At 32.2% G+C, this 20362-nt stretch overlaps 1 protein-coding gene across 4 annotated transcripts in view; it reads left to right on the top strand.

The window, feature by feature from the left end:
* CALCRL (calcitonin receptor like receptor) overlaps nt 1–18393 on the top strand; it is a 106188-nt gene extending 87795 nt beyond the window's left edge. For all 4 annotated transcript variants that reach the window (XM_033230923.1, XM_033230922.1, XM_033230924.1 and 1 more), the window contains 5 exons: nt 1052–1112; nt 1195–1261; nt 7693–7911; nt 8061–8102; nt 13864–18393. In XM_033230923.1, coding sequence (XP_033086814.1) covers nt 1052–1112; nt 1195–1261; nt 7693–7911; nt 8061–8102; nt 13864–14079 — 605 coding nt within the window. In that variant the 3' untranslated portion in view covers nt 14080–18393. The remainder of the gene's footprint in view (nt 1–1051; nt 1113–1194; nt 1262–7692; nt 7912–8060; nt 8103–13863) is intronic.
* The last annotated feature ends 1969 nt before the right edge of the window (nt 18394–20362 follow it).

Here is a 20362-nt window from a genome sequence, read left to right on the forward strand (position 1 = left end):
GAATATGCCAATGAATAGGGTATCTTGACTATGTAGTGACTAAAACAATAGAAGTAGAATGATAAATTAAAGATTTAGTCTTTTTACTATTTTGGATATTCATTTTTACCACGTGTAAAATGAGAGCATTGGATTTAAACATCTTTTAAGTAACATTCTAAAAATATTTGTTTAAAATATTGTCATTTTATGATAAGAGGGATTAGTGATTGAATAAAGGCATGCAACAGATTTTTTTCCACACAATCTCCTGATGTGGTATTATTCACAAAGAAAACAGTGATACACTTCTGACATATTAAAAATAACTGGAATAATACAAAATATAAAGTGCAGAAATGAATTTAACAGGACTAGTTTCCAGAAACAAAACTGAAGTTGTACTTATCTATTATCATATATCTACCCTATCTATCTATCTATCTATCTATCTATCTATCTATCTAATCTCTCTCTCTCTTTCTCTCTCTCTCAGGATACACAATTTTAGTGTATTCTGATTAACTTTATAAAGCATTGCTTAATTTCATATTTGGAAGAGCTGATTTAGAATGTTCAAAGCCTGACAAATTTTTGGTACATAAATTAATCTCTTTTTTTCTCCTCTTCTTCAAATAATGGCTTACTAGTAGTAATCTCTCTCATAGTGGAAGTTCTTGTGATTCTCAACCTTTTTCCACATCTGATAATGTACCAAATATTGGCCAATTCCATCTCACAGAAAGTACATGAATGCTGAATTTCTTCTAATCCTTGTGGCTTAGGAAACACATCTGAAGAGTTAAGTTCTGAAGTCCACTGATTCAAAATGACCTATGAATTATAGTAGAAGAAAACATACACACATATACACACAAACACAAAAATGTAAATATCTAATACTTTATAATGTGTATTGTTGACTATACAGATAATGTTTATTCAACAAATATACAGTGGCTAGTTTTTTTGCTTCTAGAGTATCTTCGAATTTTTGTATTTAATTACATATTTTTGAAATACCATCTGTAGAAAAAAATCCTATTTATTTTCTTTTTCTTTGATATTACAGGATTTCCACTGATTCCTGCTTGTATACATGCCATTGCTAGAAGCTTATATTACAATGACAAGTAAGAAAATCTCTTTTTATTATTTCTACTGGAACAACGTAAAATAAAAAATTTCAACATAATGTTTTTATGTTTTCTCTAGTTGCTGGATCAGTTCTGATACCCATCTCCTCTATATTATCCATGGCCCAATTTGTGCTGCTTTACTGGTATGTAACAAATTCTCCTTTCCTTATCATTGCTCACATTTCAACTTTATTTCTGAACCATCTGGCCTATGATATCCTTCAGGGTCCCAGTGGACACAGATGGACATGCATGTTCACAGTGCTTAAATGAGTAGGGTTTAGCGAAGGTATCATATTTGATGTATAGGCAGGAAAGGCAAAGGAACTAATTAGTAAGGGATGGTGAGCCATTGGGGATCAACAGTGGAATGCTGTTATCACAGGTAGACCTGAAGAGAGGAGTGTTAGTGTACTGAAATTAGCACTGGGAAGAGTCATCCAGTAAGAGATCTGATTTTGATTGGAGAAAAACAACCACAGCCAAAACCACAGCCTGGCAGAATAGAAGCAGCAGAAACAAAGACTCGAATTTATCTTTATTCCCATACTCTTATCTTTTTTTCCCCATTAGCCAGATGCAGCAAATGTGTCAGGGCAAGGAAGTCTGGATGAAGCTGTTCACAGACATCAGCCTCCTGTGGCACAGAGAGGAATAGAGGATGAATTAGCAGGGGGGTGAGAGGTGACAAACAAGATAAAACAAAATACCTATGTAAATTTTACATTATAATTATTATCATTTAATGTCAGTGCACCAATTAGACATTTTAGTGTGATTGCAGAAAAACAGAAGTCACATTTGATGCTTTTAGTACACTATTATTATTTTTTATTATTTTAATTGAAAAAAGATCTTGCTCTGTTGCCCAGACTAGAGTGCAGTGGAATGATCATAGCTCACTGCAGGCCCCAACTCCTGGGTTTAAGGGATCCTCCCACCTCAGGCTCCTGAGAAGCTAAGACTATAGGTATACACTACTATGCTTGGATAAATTTTTTAAACATTTTTATAGAGACGGGATCTCACTATGTTCCCCAGGCTGGTCTCAAACTCTTGGGCTCCAGGGATCCTTCTGTCTTGGCCTTCACAACTGCTGGGATTACAAGTGTATTACATTATTTGAATGAGAAAGTAAATTAATACAAACTAGCAATCTAGCATGCTTTGTCTCAGAGAGTATTAGAGATCATAATGCAATTACAGTCCTTCAGAGTGGTATTTTAGTTACAGCTGCTATTCATTTTTTTGTTGTTGTTATACTTTAAGTTCTGGGATACATGTGCAGAACATGCAGGTTTGTTACATAGATATCCATGTGCCACGGTGGTTTGCTGCACTCATCAACCTGTCATCTGGGTTTTAAGCCCCACATGCTTATTTCTCCTAATCCTATCCCTCCTCTTACTCCTGACCCCTCGATAGGCCCCAGTGTATGATGTTCCCCTCCCTGTGTTCATGTTTTCTCATTGTTCAACTCCCACTTATGAGTGAGAACATGCAATGATTGGTTTTCTCTTCCTGTGTTAGTTTGTTGAGAATGATGGTTTCTAGCTTCATCCATGTCCTTGCATAGGACATGAATTCATTTTTTTTATGGCTGCATGGTATTCCATGGTGTATATATGCCACATTTTCTTTATCCAGTCTATCACTGATGAGCATTTGGTTTGGTTCCAAGTCTTTGTTATTGTGAATAGTGCTGCAAGAAAACATATGTGTACGTGTATCTTTATAGTAGAATGATTTATAATCCTTTGGGTATATACCCAGTAATGGGATTGCTGAGGCAAATGATATTTCTGGTTCTAAATCCTTGAGGAATCACCAAACTGTCTTCCACAATGGTTAAACTAATTTACACTCCCACAAACATTGTAAAAGTGTTCCTATTTCTCCACATCCTCTCCAGCATCTGTTGCTTCCTGACATTTTAATGATCACCATTCTAACTGGCGTGAGATGGTATCTCATTGTGATTTTGATTGGCATTTCTCTAATGACCAGTGATGATGAGCTTTTTTTCATGTGTTTGTTGGCTGCATAAATGTCTTCTTTTGAGAAGTTCCTGTTCATATCATTCGCCCACTTTTTGATGGTGTTGTTTATTTCTTGTAAATTTAAGTTTTTTGTAGATTCTGGATATTAGCTCTTTGTCAGATGGATAGATTGCAAAAAATTTCTCCCGTTCTCTAGGTAGCCTGTTCACTCTGGTGATAGTTCGTTTTACTGTGCAGAAGTTCTTTAGTTTAATTAGATCCCGTTCGTCAATTTTGGCTTTTGTTGCCATTGCTTTTAGTGTTTTAGTTGTGAAGTCTTTGCCCATGCCTATGTCCTGAATGGTATTGCCTCATTTTTCTTCTAGGGTTTTTATGGTTTTAGGTCTTACTTTTATGTCTTTCATGCATCTTGAGTTAATTTTTGAATAAGGTGTAAGGAAGGGGTCCAGTTTCAGTTTTCTGCATATGGCTAGCCAGTTTTCCCAACACCATTTATTTAATAGGGAATCCTTTCCCCATTGCTGGTTTTTGTCAGGTTTGTCAAAGATCAGATGGTTGTAGAAGTGTGGTGTATTTCTGAGGCCTCTGTTCTGTTGCATTGGTTTATATACCTGTTTTGGTACCAGTACCATGCTGTTTTGGTTACTGTAGCCTTGTAGTATGGTTTGAAGTCAGGTGGCGTGATGTCTCCAACTTTGTTCTTTTTGTTTAGGATTGCTTATTCTTGGCTATACAGGCTCTTTTTTTTTGGTTCTGTATGAAACATGAAGTAGTTTTTTTTCTAATTCTGTGAAGAAAGTCAATAGTAGCTTGAGGGGGATAGCATTGAATCTATAAATTATTTGGGGCAGTATGGTCATTTTCACGATATTGATTCTATGCGTGAGCATGGAATGTTTTTTCATTTGTTTGTGTCCTCTCCTATTTCACTGAGCAGCGGTTTGTAGTTCTCCTTGAAGAGGTACTTCACTTCCCTTATAAGTTGTATTCCTAGATATTTTATTCTCTTTGTAGCATTTGTGAATGAGAGTTCACTCATGATTTAGCTCTCTGTTTGTCTATTACTGTTGTATAGGAATGCTTGTGATTTTTGCACATTGATTTCATATCCTGAGACTTTGCTAAAGTTGCTTATCAGCTTAAGGAGTTTTTTGGCTGAGTCGATGGGGTTTTCTAAATATATAGTTATGTCATCTGCAAACAAAGACAATTTGACTTCCTCCCCTCCTATTCGAATACCCTTTATTTACAACTGCGATTAAGTTATCTATATGTGTGCTTGTGGGTGTATGTGATATTTTTCATGTAAAATTCAAAGCTTCCTCATTCTTATTTTCAGAATCTTTTAAAATACAGATATTCTATTATTTAACTATATTTGCTAGCTGCAGTTTAGTATGTGGTTGTGTTGGATCACTGTTCAAACCATTATCAAAATGTATCATTGTTAAGCCATTCTTGTAGAATTTATTATGACTTTCCATAAAATTTTTTCATATATCTTAATGTAGATTATAGTGAAAATTTCAAAGGCAGAGGCACTTGCTTCCCTTCCTTCTCCTACATTCTAAGGGCATGAGTGACATACTGTGTTTAAGTTGTACCCTGAGACTGCCTGGCTTTGCATTCTGTGCACAAAAGAGTCAGCACTGAATCCTGGCTCTATCACAGCTGCCTGTGTATCATCTCAGACCAAGTTTTCTGTTTTATTTTGTTTTTAACCTCCCTGTGTCTTTGTTTTCTCATTTGTAATGATGGAATAATAAGAATATATACCTCACAGGATATTAAAAGGATTAAATGAGATATTTTCTGTTAAGTGATTTGGCACAGTTAGTGCATAGAATATTATAAATTCTTGAAAAAATGCCTACAAAGTTTCTTCACTTGTAGTTTTTGCATGATACCATGCTTCCACTCTGAGAAGAGCTCAAATAAATTATAATGTATTATTGGGCTATTCAGGAGATTCCAGAACAAATGCAAGACAATATTTTATTACAAAAGATCTGGCTGCACAGAGGGATACATGATTCAGACTTCTAAATTAGTAAGGTTCAGGAAGTGAAAGCACCTAGCAAATGCAAAATGTAATATCATCTACACAACCCTTGGAAACATCTATTCATATAAACTTTGAGGAAGAAGAGTGAGGATGAAATACAGGAATATAGCCCATCAAGCTGTAAGAAAAGAAGTGAAAATCCACATTATTTGCCTAAAACTTTCCATTTTGTTGGCCTAAAACAACATTAGGAACCTATTTTTCTATCCAGATAAATAATTCTGTCCTTGTTTAAGCTCCAGAGCTCCTCTTTGGTCCTGGCCAATTCCAAGTTCCTGGGAGAAGCCCTAGTAATTTCTCTCATGGTTATCATATGGTTTTGCACAACTTTTATAAATAAGATATTTTAATCACAAGTCATTCCACTCAGACTTCCTCCATCACATTTCCACATGAGCAGGGTGGTACTGGAGTGACTACAGCATTTTTGAGATCTTGTTGAGGGGAAGTTGAGAGATGATACATTTAATTTGGGTTCAGTGACAGATATTTGGGTGACTTCAGTGCATAGTTAAGTGATTGGAAATGACTTCCAGAAACTCTCCTATAGCCACTGTATAGATTTACCCTGCTTCCTGTCATGACCCAAGTGTGGTATTGTGTTACGAAAATAGCCTGATGTGCCTACTAGATATGTAAACTTTATGAGTATGGCAGTTAAAGGTTTCTTCTTTTCTACTGAACTAGCTTTGCTTGAGGGTGGGAGAAATTCAGACATAGTTCTTCTAAAATTTAAAATTCTTCTTTTATTTTTGTTTAAAGTAAATGGAAATATTTACAGAAAATAAAGTAAGATGAGGGGATTATAATTCTCAAAACTATGTTTTGTGGAAAAATAGCATGGAAAATAGCATCGAATTCATTCTAAGATAATTATTTATAAAATAGTTAATAGAATAATTAACTCTATTGTCAACTCTAGTTTCTAGTCTCACATTTTAAATCAGACTTGCCATTTGGAGAAGCACTTTGCATTTAAAATTTTTCATATAATTGGGATCTAAATTGCAATGTTTCTGCTGTTTTATAATTTATGATTTAATGTATTAAGATTATAAAATATTCTATATTAAGCAGATAAAAGATTATTGTTATCTTTTTTTAAAGAGCAATGGATGCTTAGGAAGGGAATATATTAGGATGAATGGAATAACAGCTGACGTGTTCATTTGTCATGTTTCATTCTCACACCTGTTGAAATGGCTTAATCTGCTTTTGTCTTTATCGCTTTTCTGTGTCTGCAAACATTGCTTTTCATAGATGTGTTTCCATTAGGATTATAGTGAACTGTATATTTTTGAAGCATATGTTCCATTAAATTTTCTAAAAATAGTGGAAGAATATTTTTATGCCCAGTTACTTTTATGAGACATGTGTCAATTTAGCAAATGCATCTTCTTTGTTATTTGTTTTCTATAATAAATGGGAAATACTAGTTTTTGCAATTTTTAAACTGTGTGAATATAAATTATATTTGGTTAATAGTTTGAAAATTTAAGATTATTAAACAAAGGGCAGATGCCAGAACTAAGGGTGGGGAAAAAGAAAAGTGAATCACAATTAGCCCCTATGGAGCTCTTCTGAAATTAATATTCATGATTCTATGGAAGGCATAAGGAATGGGCATAGAGAAAATGGACCAAAGTAAAAGATATTAACTTGAGTGAAAATAAGAAAGAGATAAACTCTAACTTGGGTGAAAATAAGAAAAAGATAAACTTGTATTATGCAAGAGAAAGAGAAATAAATATGTTTCAGTAGGACCCTGTTTGCTAAGTCACATTAGAGTGTCAAAGGGTTATGTCTCCTATCCAAAGAAACTACTGTCTCTTCGAGAAAGTTGTTAAGGCACAAAAATAGTGAATATTATGTCATTACAGGAGGTCTTATAGAATGTCAAATTATTTTAGCTCTAGAATGACTGGGGTTTAATATCAGCTGGTTCAAAGTTCCCTCATAAGTAAAAGAGGATTACAGTGCTACTTTGGAAAGGTGTTTTAAAGATTATTGTTACAAGAAGAAACAGGAAAGTTTTTGGTTTGAAAGATGAAAATGGTTATTATGGTATAATATACATTTAGAAAGTATGTCATATGGACATTATAAAGAGGGGATTCTTTAAAAATTAGCATTTTTCTATAAACAATTATTATCTTTGATTTGAAAGTGATCAAAAGCTTTAGATTTTAGACCACAGAATTTTTTTAATTGCATGTGAAAATGAGCTGAGAAAAACACTGAAATATTCCTCAACTGAATATGTTCCACAGTAATTATACCATAATTTAATTTTACTTTTTATAAGCTTGTTTAATAAAATGGATATACTTGTTAAATTGATAAATCACAATTCCAAATATATAAATTAATATCTTAGGCAATAATACCCTTTAAAATATTCTTGTACATTAAAAATATTTTCAGATTTATATAATTGGAGATACTTGAATAATGCTTCTTAATATTAAATATGAAATGTTTTTCAGATGCCATTTTATTTTGTTTTTAGGTGAATCTTTTTTTCTTGTTAAATATTGTACGTGTTCTCATCACCAAGTTAAAAGTTACACACCAAGCGGAATCCAATCTCTACATGAAAGCTGTGAGAGCTACTCTTATCTTGGTCCCCTTGCTTGGCATTGAATTTGTGCTGATTCCATGGCGACCTGAAGGAAGGATTGCAGAGGAGGTATATGACTACATCATGCACATCCTTATGCACTTCCAGGTATGGCATTCTTGTTAAGAAGGCAGCTTGAGAAGTTTCGTATTAAATATACATATAGCTTTGGTTTTACTCCTACTTGTACAGCTATTTGGTTACAAATACATGTATCTTTCCATTTGGATTCAGATCATTCTATTTTTCTTTTACAGGGTCTTTTGGTCTCTACCATTTTCTGCTTCTTTAATGGAGAGGTATGGTAATTGATTTTATTCCTTTCATTATTTTATATTTACTATCTGTCTATCTATCCATGTATTTAAATGAGATAAAATTATAAATTCCCCAGGAACAACTATATTAAATTCTATTTCCATCAGGGAAAGAACCATAGAATCTCTTACCATAAGTTTAACTCTGGTTCTCAAATGCTCAGGTCATACTGGAGTTCAAAGCTAGGGAAAAGTCAACCTCACTTAAAAATATTTTAAAAGGTATTCATCTAGTCTTTTGAGATACCTTTTGAGTCCCATTAAGTCTGAGCTTTTCCCCAGATACAGTGCTAGGAAATCCCAAATCTCACAGAACATACACTGTAATAGGAAATAAGAAATAAGAAATAGGATCATCTCTTTTTTGCCTGTCTTACAATGTAGCCTGTGGAAACAACTTTATGGCCAATACAAAAGGATTTTAAAAATTAAACTCTCGGTTATACAGGGAAGAAATTCAGTGGGTTAGGAAATTGAGAAGAGAATGCTCTAATTCATAACATGACCATGTACTCTTCAATACTTCTAGATTTTTATCCGTGTGTTTCCTACTTGGGAAGTTTCAGGCATTTTGAAAACTGGTAACATATCTCTTATGCATACAAATGTGTTATAGCTCAGTAATTTGAGCTCTGATGACTTAGCTCTTTATATGTTTTTAATCTGCTCAACACAGTTTAACCTGTAGGAGGATTTTGGAAAAATTGAACAAAGTTTAGAAATCCAGACAGCAGCTGAGTGAGACACAGACACTTGATAACTGTGAAGCTTATCATAAAGCTTCAGATGGGGAACACATGGGACCAGTTGGTATAACCTATGACAACCATTCCTATAAAACAAATGAACATTGAAAATCATGCACACATCATTGAAAAACTATAACATGTTATTTGCTCTTACTTAAGTAATATTTTTACTTCCTCATCTTGGCAAATAATAAAATTCAATGTTTAGTTTTTAATTAAAATATATTTCAAGTTCAACACATAGGTATTTATTTATATTATTATTATTTATTTTATTTATCTATATTTATTTATTTGTAATAAGGTATAGAATTGTCACACATTGTAGACTATATTTCACACCTTTAAGTGGTACTTCCATAATTCTTCTGCTATACAGAAGACAAGAACAACTTTTTCTGAAATCAATGAGAAGCAGACAGAGAATGCAGTTACAAAAAATAGATAAATCATTTGATAGTAAAATTCTAATAGATTTTATTATATACCTCTATAAATTTAATGTTATATACACTGAATTAAACAATCCTAAATGCTGCTTTTATAGGATGTAATAATTAAATATAGATGAGAGTGATATGGACAACATGGTAAAGAACATGCATGAAATAGGAAAGGTAGACCTCTGTATCTACAGAAACAGATATTAATTCTATAAAGTAATTTTTAAATATTCAAAACACACTCACTAGTAAAATATTTTGTAATAGGAAGCAGTGTAGAATAAACACAGCCATGTATTTAGACACTAAAGATGCTACTTTTCATCTTGGCTGTGATACTTTGGCAAATGCTGGCAAACTTCAGGAGCCTGTGTCTATCTTTCTTAAAGGGAAATTAAAGCAAGTTCTCTACACAGGTCTCAGAAAAATAAATACAGGCTAATAAAGATAAAGTTTTTAGCACCATGCCCCACTTCATTAGATACTCAGCATACTTATTATTTGATTTGTCAAATCACTTATTTTCAAAAATACATGTGCAAACAGGAACATTAATCATTTTGTATCAAAATCCCAAATTGGCCATTTTATTTAGAAAGAGTGCCTAGGGAATATCTAAAGTAATGCCTAACACTCCTGTTACACTCGATCTGTGTAAACAAAAGGGACACAGAACCTTGATCTTCTGCCATGTCCTAAAATTGAGAAAATTTTGACATTGGAAAATTACAATAATACAAAATCTTTGAGCTAGGCTCTTGCCAAATCTTTCGGTTCCTCACAACATTTCTAATATCTGTTCCTTTTCTTCATCTCTGGAGATAAAATCCCTGCTTGAGTATGATTCATTTCTCAACTTAAGAAATACTATGATCCCTCCCTTTTTGTCTCAATGCCTCTTACTTTTTCCCACTCTCATAACATGAAGAAACAACTGCCAAATTCATTTTGTTCCAACTATGTCATGCACTTCTTAAAATCATTTGCTCAAGCTTAGCTTCCTTCTTGTTTTCCATATTAGGTCAAATGCCTGCCTTTAGTTTAATATTTGTGTTTTTTTCTCTCCCACCTTTTATGTACTTTTTAGCCAATATCTTGCTATTAGCATTTCTCACTAGTTAAATAAATGTGGCTTAACAAGTGCTTGGATTACTTTCATTTTATCCCTAGTGCCCTCAGACAAAAATGTGCACTGTGATCATAAACTAAGGACTCTAGTCATCAGAAGGTTATATTTAACAACACCTGAGGGTAGATATTCCATCAGATGTTCAAAAAAGATTTATTGAGAACAATTAAACCCAAATCCTTTAATGAGAACTAGGCAGACGTTTATAAAAGCTTCGTATTGATTCACATTAAGGAGTATAAAGTTGGTTCCTTACTGGGTGTTAATAGGTATATAAAGTTGTAGTGTCACATTCTAAACATTTGCCTTACTACTTATATCATGGTCATGCATAAACAATAAAAACATTCATATCTTTAACAACACCCAGCTATCTTCCCTTACAATGGAAATTTGCTTGTTACTCTTCCCCATTGATTTTTTTCTCATTAAAAGTTTATTAAGAGTAACTGCTTTAATGTCATATTTAACAGGTATGATATTGTATTAGAGGAAGCAGAAGAAAAATGTAACATCCTTAGAGCAAATAACATAAACAAACAAGTCTACAAGGCCTGTGGATCTTTAATTAGGTTTATTTTTAACTATAGTAAGACCCCACAGTTCAGGAAATTGGCTTTCTATGGTTTTTCTGATGATTTAGTTGCAAGGAAGAAATAGAGTGATGACCTTAATCAAAGTAGATATTTTAAGAGCAAACAGTCATATATTTCAATAGCCATTTTCCTTCCAAATTGAATTTAAGCTTTCCTTTTTAAGACTATAAGTACTAGACTCACAGCTAAGATATTATTTTCTGTCAGCTTTTTCTCAACCATTATACAGAATTTTTTATACAAAGCTATATGCCACTTCCCCTCAACCAGAAACTATATTGTTTATGTACTCAACCAATTCAGCATTTAGTAACAAAATGAGAAGAAATTTATGAAACAAAAAATAAGGATAAAAATATTTATTATCAGATGTATATAGATAATTAGTCAATGGTCATTTTTATTTTGAATCTCTGAATATGTATTTAAAATTCACAGTCTGAAGCCATTCAATTTTTAGTTTGCTCATGATTTTGAGGTGGTTACATAGCAGATGTTACTTTTAAATTATCTTAATTTAGATATTTTATTTGGAGGATTTAGAATTACATTACTATATTGAGAGGAAAGTTTAATTTTTGCAAGATAAATAAATTTGTTGCCTTATAAATGCTTTTATTTTCAAAGCACATTTACATGAATATAAATTATTTTCTTCAGATATGTTTACCATATATTTTTTTTTTTTTTTTTTTTTTTTTTTTGAGGCGGAGTCTCGTTCTGTCGCCCGGACTGGAGTGCAGTGGCCAGATCTCAGCTCACTGCAAGCTCCGCCTCCGGGTTTCCGCCATTCTCCTGCCTCAGCCTCCCGAGTAGCTGGGACTACAGGCGCCCGCCACCTCGCCCGGCTAGTTTTTTTTTTTTTTGTATTTTAGTAGAGACGGGGTTTCACCGTGTTAGCCAGGATGGTCTCGATCTCCTGACCTCGTGATCCGCCCGTCTCGGCCTCCCAAAGTGCTGGGATTACAGGCTTGAGCCACCGCGCCCGGCCACCATATATTTTTTAATTGAACTTGAAAGCCCTGAAGTTACTGAACTTCATCATCATGTAACTTTTAGTACGAAGTAATGTCATTTTAATTATATAATTTTTGAACTATACCGTAGAGCGAAACTAACTGGTAATTTTAATACCTCGTTTAATTTTACCTAAATACATTGTTGGCTTTATGTTTGCTCCTTCTTTTTTTTCTACATGAAACGAGACAATAAACTTTGGGTTTAAGTGACAGAATATAAGATACTTTAACAGGATCTCTGAAGTATCTCATGTAACTTTTAGTACGAAGTAATGTCATTTTAATTATATAATTTTTGAACTATACCGTAGAGCGAAACTAACTGGTAATTTTAATACCTCGTTTAATTTTACCTAAATACATTGTTGGCTTTATGTTTGCTCCTTCTTTTTTTCTACATGAAACGAGACAATAAACTTTGGGTTTAAGTGACAGAATATAAGATACTTTAACAGGATCTCTGAAGTATCCTGTAAAGCTGCAGACATCCTGGAACACCTATTTTCTACAGAATGTTTGTAATTGCAGGAATTGAGGTTGTGTGTGTGTGTGTGTGTGTGTGTGTGTGTGTTTTAACCCATTAGACTAGGAAATAACAAGAAAGAAGTAAACCCTTTCTAAAGATTTAATAATGATTTGTGTACATGGATACGGTGAAGAGAAAGTTGAGGAATTCTATATAAGTAGTAGGAAGTTAAACAATTATACATGAGTACGTAGAAAATGAATTACCAGAAAATTGCTGTGAGATGCTCAGGCTCCCTTTGGAAAAGCACTGAAAGAGCCAAAGAACAATAGAGAGCTTGGGGGAGACCATTCAAAGCAAACCCACTCTGGGCAGATATAGATCGGGTCACATTTGGCAAACACATTCATAACCTAGAAGCAGGCTGCTCCAAGCCAGTGTGCCCACTCATCAGACCTGAAAAAGTCCAGGTACTTGAGCTAGGGATGGTTTTAAATATTCTCATTTGTGCCCATTGACTGACAGTGAAGAAAATTCACTCTCGCGCCTTACATTCGATTATGACCAGTATTTTACTGTATAGGACCCACCTACCCCTGATCTCTAGCTTCAAACAGAGGGGAAGGAAGTCATTAAACTGCAAATTCATTCAGCAGAAGAGGATTCAAATATGTAAAAGTGGAGTGGTTACATTCCTAAATTTATTTTTCACAATATTCACCAGATTTATAATTATTTGTTCAACACTTTTCTTTCCTCTATGTAGTAAGCTCCATGAGGACAAATATCATGCTCCCTTTTTTAGAATGTAGCACAATTTCTGGCATATGGGAATCACTCAAAAACAAACGTTGCTGCTACTGCCCTGCTGCTGCTGCTGATGATGATTTGTATTCTCCGTATCCTAACTTCTTTTCTTTTGTATATCTTTCTCTAATCCTGTCACGAATTGTCTTCTCATTCTATTAATAAAGACATTAATATAAAACTTGATGTTGTACATGAAATCTTGTAAATGGGGGTCCAGATTACCTATTTGTTTGGCAACAATGAATACATACGCATTATAAAAGCTTTGAAGACAAAACATGGCATGAAAAATATCAATGGAATATAAAGTATGATGTAATTGTAATACATTTCCTAATGTAAAGATGGTACACTTAACTTAATTTTTTAAATTAAGTAAGAAAATAAAATGAAGCTATATTATTCACTAATTAACATAACTTGTTTTAAAAAAGCTCTTCTCCAAGACCTATTTAATTGTGCTTCAAAAACAGTGTCTTCATTTCAATTAATGGGTTGCTCTTGTTCTTTCTGTTTCTTTTTGATTGATAGGTTCAAGCAATTCTGAGAAGAAACTGGAATCAATACAAAATTCAATTTGGAAACAGCTTTTCCAACTCAGAAGCTCTTCGTAGTGCGTCTTACACAGTGTCAACAATCAGTGACGGTCCAGGTTATAGTCATGACTGTTCTAGTGAACACTTAAATGGGAAAAGCATCCATGATATTGAAAATGTTGTCTTAAAACCAGAAAATTTATATAATTGAAAATAGAAGGATGGTTGACTGACTGTTTTGTGCCTCTCCTAACTCAAGGACTTGGATCCATGACTCTAAAGTCAGAAGACTTCAATATTAAATGGCTTTTTGAATATCATAAAGAAAAGCCTCCCATGAAATTGGTAGTGTGTTGATAAGAGTGTAGCATCCAGCTGTAAGTGGGAAAAAAGAAATCCTGGTTTGTAATGTTTGCTAGTAAATACTCCCACTATGCCTGATGTGACACTACTAACCCACTATATCTGAGGTGACATCACCAAGTGTGGAATTGGAGAAAAGCACAATCAACTTTTCTGAGCTGGTGTAAGCCAGCTCCAGCACACCATTGCATGAATTCACAAACAAATGACTGTAAAAGTAAATATACATGTTGGGCATGATTCTACCCTTATTGCCCCAAGAGACCTAGCTAAGGCCTATAGACATGAAGGGAAAATTAGCTTTTAGTTTTAAAACTCTTTATCCCATCTTGATTGGGGCAGTTGACATTTTTTTTTTTTTTTTTTTGCCCAGAGACTGCTGTAGTCTTTTTGTAATGACCCTCTCAAATGGACCATACCAGAAGTGAATTATCCCTGCTGGCTTTCTTTTCTCTATGAAAAGCAACTGAGTACAATTGTTATGATCTACTCATTTGCTGACACATCAGTTATATCTTGTGGCATATCCATTGTCGAAATTTGATGAACAGGATGTATAATATGTAATCCTACTTCTATATCATTAAGAAAACATCTTAGTTGATGCTACAGAACACGTTGTCAACTTCTTCCTGTTTTACCACACTGTGGGAGGGAATTCGTACCTGTAAATATACATTTTTTCCCTTCCATTTCTACTGTAGAAACAAATTAGCAATCATTTTATATAAGGAAAATCAATGAAGGATTTCTTATTTTCTTGGAATTTTGTAAAAAGAAATTGTGGAAAATGAGCGTGTAAATACTCCATTATTTTATTTTACAGTCTCAAATCAAATACATACAACCTAGGTAATTTTTAAAGCAAATATATAATGCAACAATGTGTGCATGTTAATATCTGATACTGTATCTGGGCTGATTTTTTAAATAAAATAGTGTCTGGAATTCTATATTTGGTAACTATTTTAAAGACAACCAGATGCCAGCATCAGAAGTCTGAGAACTAAGATAACAGAAACGTCTATCATAAGATATATTTATTTTAAAAACACAAGGTCACTATTTCATTGAATATATTTGTTTTGATGACTCATACCTTAATAATAGGTGTGTTTGACATAGTTCTTTTTTCATTTTGACAATGAACTCACATTCTAATGCAGAAATTTTAAACAACTACTGTGATAAATACCAATCTGATACTTGTATAGATTTTACCCCATTAAAATATTACTTTACTGACTTTCACTATATGAAGATACATAGCTTTGGAAATGTCCCAGGTTACTCAAGAAATATAAAAAAATAGAGGGACACAATATATATCATATACAATGCTTTAATATTTTAATAGAGCTACTGTATATAATACAAATTAGGAAAATACTTGAATATATCATTGAGAAAAAATGATTGTCAGATCTTATTGAATTATTGTCAGACTTTATTAAATAAAGATAGAAGAAAACCTTGCTAATGAACTAAAGTGAAATTTATATGGGATTCAGTTTCTCTAATGTTATTTTCCACTGAAATCTCTGAAGAACAAGAATGACTTCAATTGGTAAAAGCCAATTTTGGGAAAATCATGTGTATCTGTATTTTAAGTGTGTCAATCTGCTTAAAATGGATGAAACTAATGAATTACTCATCACAAGTTGTTTCTTAAGCTGTCAATAGATGGTGAGTTCAGAACTCATTTGAAATTGCTAAGAAAAATTATCTAAATGAGTAAGAATTAACATATAGAATGGTCTGGTCAGTACATTAATAATTTATGCATGAAAAAGTATTGTTTTGTTTCAAACATGAATTTCATAGCAAGCTGCCATAGAAAGGAACGCAGGCTGTTCTGGACCTTCAACTGCCTACATTATACAAAAATTCATTTCAATAAACTCAATTATTAGCTATTTATTATTCAAAGACCCATATTTAAATCCTTTGCTGATCATGTTGACATATATCAGCCTTCTTCTAGACAAACTGTCAAGTCAACCATCTTGACAGTAGACATTAAAAAATGTTGAATTATCAGAGATTATATTAAAATGAACATGTAATTTTCAAGTATTTTTGTTGTGCTTTCATAATATTAATTCTAGATCAGATTTATTTTATAGCCAGGGTTTATCTGTTGTAAAGTCTTGAGGAGTAGCAGTCATTCATGTTTAATCACTGTTAGTTTTGTACCCATATATTTTTAGAATAATTTTAAATGTTAGATTCCTCAAAAGCTGAATGCTACTTAATATCTTTGTATCATACTCATAAAGCAAAGTAAATCTGACACTTTTTTAAAGCAAACTTCTTTGCTGTCAAAAAATAAATTTGGGGAATTTCTAGCTTCTAAAATGTAGATCTGTCATTTTACTGTGATTACTTGTGAAAGTCATATTTTAATTTTCTAAATTCTAATTTGTCATTTTCTTTCCTAAAGTTAATTTCCAATGCATTTATTCATAAAATATTCACTCTTGAATGCAGTGTTTGTTTAAATTAATCCAATGTACATAGAATTCGTGGTGGCTGTAGTGCTGTATTTATTGCTTATAAATTTTTTAAAATGTGAACTTACTTTTAATTTTCTCTTGGTTTTAATCTGCTAGTAGAAACCACTAGTTATCTGTAAAAATATATTCAAGATATTCAGATCAATTGTAACAATTTATGTTATACCTACTTAGAGTATATCTCTATTTTTGATTGTATGAAAATATTAAAGTTATGAGTTAAAGTTTATTTCCATTGATATTTACTAGAGTGCCAAATAATCTAATTTATAAACATAATTCTTACATTAATCAATGGGATACTTCTCAAAATTAACAAATCTCTTAACAAAATATCTCTTTTGCCCTCTTTAAAGTCTTCAGTAAACCAGTAAATGAATTCAATAAACCAATTAAGAAAAAGTCATGATTTGTTTTCCAAACTAAAAAAATCCAAATATAGTACAATGGATGCAAACTCCTTCTTATGCTGAAAGAAGAAAAAGGATGTCTCAAAATAAGAAGATGTTCAGAAATTCATCTCCTTTATCTACTATATTTCATTTTGTAGTTTTGTTTAAATATTAGAAAGAAAAATAAGTATTTAAAGGTAATTTTTAAAGAGGGCATATTCATGGCTCTCACACAAATATAAAATGAAAAATGTTTCAAAAAGATTTTGTTTAACTCATTAATTAATGAAGGAACAAGTAAGATGTTACAACAATTTAAAGGAGAATTCAAAATATCACACTTATATGAGAATATTAAAAATGCTGAAATAAATTTATAAGTAAGTGCAAAACCACTCTATCCTTAGGACAATAATCAATTGCATTCCACTTAATAATTAATTTTTATTTTTATGATCAAGAATAATGTACATCATTATCTGTTTTCTGGAAAAAACTCCCATTTAAAACACTTGCATTTTTTTCTTTTTTCTTTTTTTTTCTTTTTTAAGAACACATTTTATTTACTGTCAATTACACGGCAAAACATTTTTTTTCTTACAATCTCTCCTCCTTGTGATTATATTAATCTGCAAGAAAGAATATTCTTGATTAAAAATATTGCTAGTTTCATAAGGTTTGGTCTATTGTTGAGACAGGTACATGAGAGTGTTCATTACAATATAGACCTCCTCAAGTTGGTTTTACAAATCTAGAACCATACTGCACGTTTTAACAGCTTCACTGAGATATACTTCACATATCATATAATATTTCATATTCAAAGCAGTTTTTAGTATATTAGTAGAGTATATTTTAATACATCCATAGAGACATGCTACCATCACCAGTCAATTTCATTATATTTTTATGACCTTGAGAAGAAACAGTGTATCCTTTAGCCATCACTTCTCTATCCCTCTATCCCCACTTTCATTCCAGCTATAAACACAACTAATTTACATTATGTCTCAAAAGATTTCCCTAGACCTTCATATAAATGTAATCATATAGTATGTGACCTTTTGTGACTAAATGATTTCACTTATAATGTTTTTAAAATTCCTTCATGTTTTGGCATGTATCAATGTTTCCTTTTATTCTATTGGGTGAACATACCACATTTTATTTATTAATTTGTCTGTTGATGGATGTTTGTTTTGCTTTTACCTTTTGGTTATTATAAATAATATACCTATAAACATTTGTTGGCAAGTTTTTGTTTGTACACAGTTTTCATTTCTTTTCAGAAATTTAGCAAAACAGCCAGATCATTTTACATTCCCACCAGCAGTGTATGAAGGGTTCTGAATTCTCTATTTCTCTCAACACTTGTTACTACCTGTTATTTTTATTTTAGACATCCTAATGGATGTGAAATGGTATCTTGTAGTTAAATTTGCATTTCTCTGATGGTTAAAGATGTCAAGCACCTTTTCATATGTTTATTGGCCATGTGTAACCTTCTTTGGAGGAATATCTATTCAGATTCTTGGTCCATTATTAATTTGGTTGTCTTCTTATTTTTATATATATAGTCACACACTATAGGTCTCTTTTCAGATAATTTGCAAATACTTTCTCCCATTCTGTGAATTGTCTTGTCCCTTTCTCAATTGTGTCCTTTGATGCATAAAAGGTAACAATTATTAAGTACATTTTTTTCTGTGTCACTCATGCTTTTAGTGTCACATCTAAGAATCCTTAGCCAAATTCAAAATCATGAAGATTTACTCCTATACAATCTTATAAGGAATTTATAGATTTGCTTATATATTTAGGTCATTGACTCATTTTGAGTTAATTTTTGTATGTGGTGTGAGGTAAGGGTCTAGCTTCATATATTTTTGCATGTGGCTATTTGTTCTAGGATCATTTGTTGCAAAGACCATTTTCCCCATTGAAAGGTCTTGGTATCCTTATCAAAAAACAATCAGCCATAGATTCATGGGTTTCTTTTAAAATTCTATTTCATTTATATATATATATATATATATATGTCTATCCTTGTGCTCAAACCACACTGTTGTTATTACCTTTGCTTTGTAGTGAGTTTGAAATCCAAAAGTATGAATTATTCTATTTTATTCTTCTTTTTCACAATTGTTTTTGCTATTTTGGATCTCTTGTAGAATATACTAAATACATACTATAGTATATATACTATAAATATGAATATATAATACAAATATATAACATATTTGGTATATATAATATATAAATTATACATTTAGTATTTATATAAATATATATTATATATTTGTTATATATAATATACACATTATATATTTAGTATATATAATATATATTATATATCTTTATATACTTAGTATATATATTATATATTATATATAATATAAATACATATTTTTATAAATATATAAATATATACTTAGTAGAGACAGGATTTCACCATGTTGGCCAAGGCTGGTCTTGAACTGCTGGCCTCAATTGATCCATCAGCCTTGCCCCCCAAAAGTGCTGAGATTTGTGCTGTTTTGATATTAGAGTAATACTGACTTCTTAGAAAGTTGGAAAGTAGCTCCTCCTCTTATAGTTTTGCAAGAATTTGTGAATAACTGGTATTAATTCTTCTTTAATAAATTCAGTGGTGAAGCTATCTAGGCCCTAGCCAGATGTAGGTAGTTTTCTAGTTACTCATTTAATCTTTACTTAATAAAGGTCTATTTAGATTGTCTATTTTTTCTTGAGCCAGTCTCAGTAGTTTGTTTTCTTCTGGAAATTTGTCCATTTCATCTAATTTATCTAATTTGTTAACTATAAAGTACTGAGCAACCACTAGGGTTTCAAATTTAACTTCTGCCTCGAAGTTTTAAAATGGAATATTTAATTGGATTTTTGAAAGCCTATATTATTTGCTATCTATGACATTAATAAACTATGCACAAAAAGTCAGACTTCATCTGCCATGTCTATAAATTTGAATATATTTCTCTTTCTCAAAGTCCCTAAAATTTATTGTCATCTCTAGCATTCCTGAAATTGACCTTCCTTCACCTATAATTCACCTATAAGTCTAGAACATGGAGCCAGTTACCAGGCGATTTAGATACCAGGCCAGTTTTTCTGGGAGAGCATTGTAGGCATTGGCTCCATAGAATAGCCAAACTTTGTTCCCCAATATGAGCATAATTTGATGACCGTTATTCTGATACATGACACT

This window comes from Trachypithecus francoisi, unplaced genomic scaffold, assembly GCF_009764315.1.
Source record: "Trachypithecus francoisi isolate TF-2019V2 unplaced genomic scaffold, Tfra_2.0 Lachesis_group13, whole genome shotgun sequence".
Taxonomy (NCBI): Eukaryota; Metazoa; Chordata; class Mammalia; order Primates; family Cercopithecidae; genus Trachypithecus; species Trachypithecus francoisi.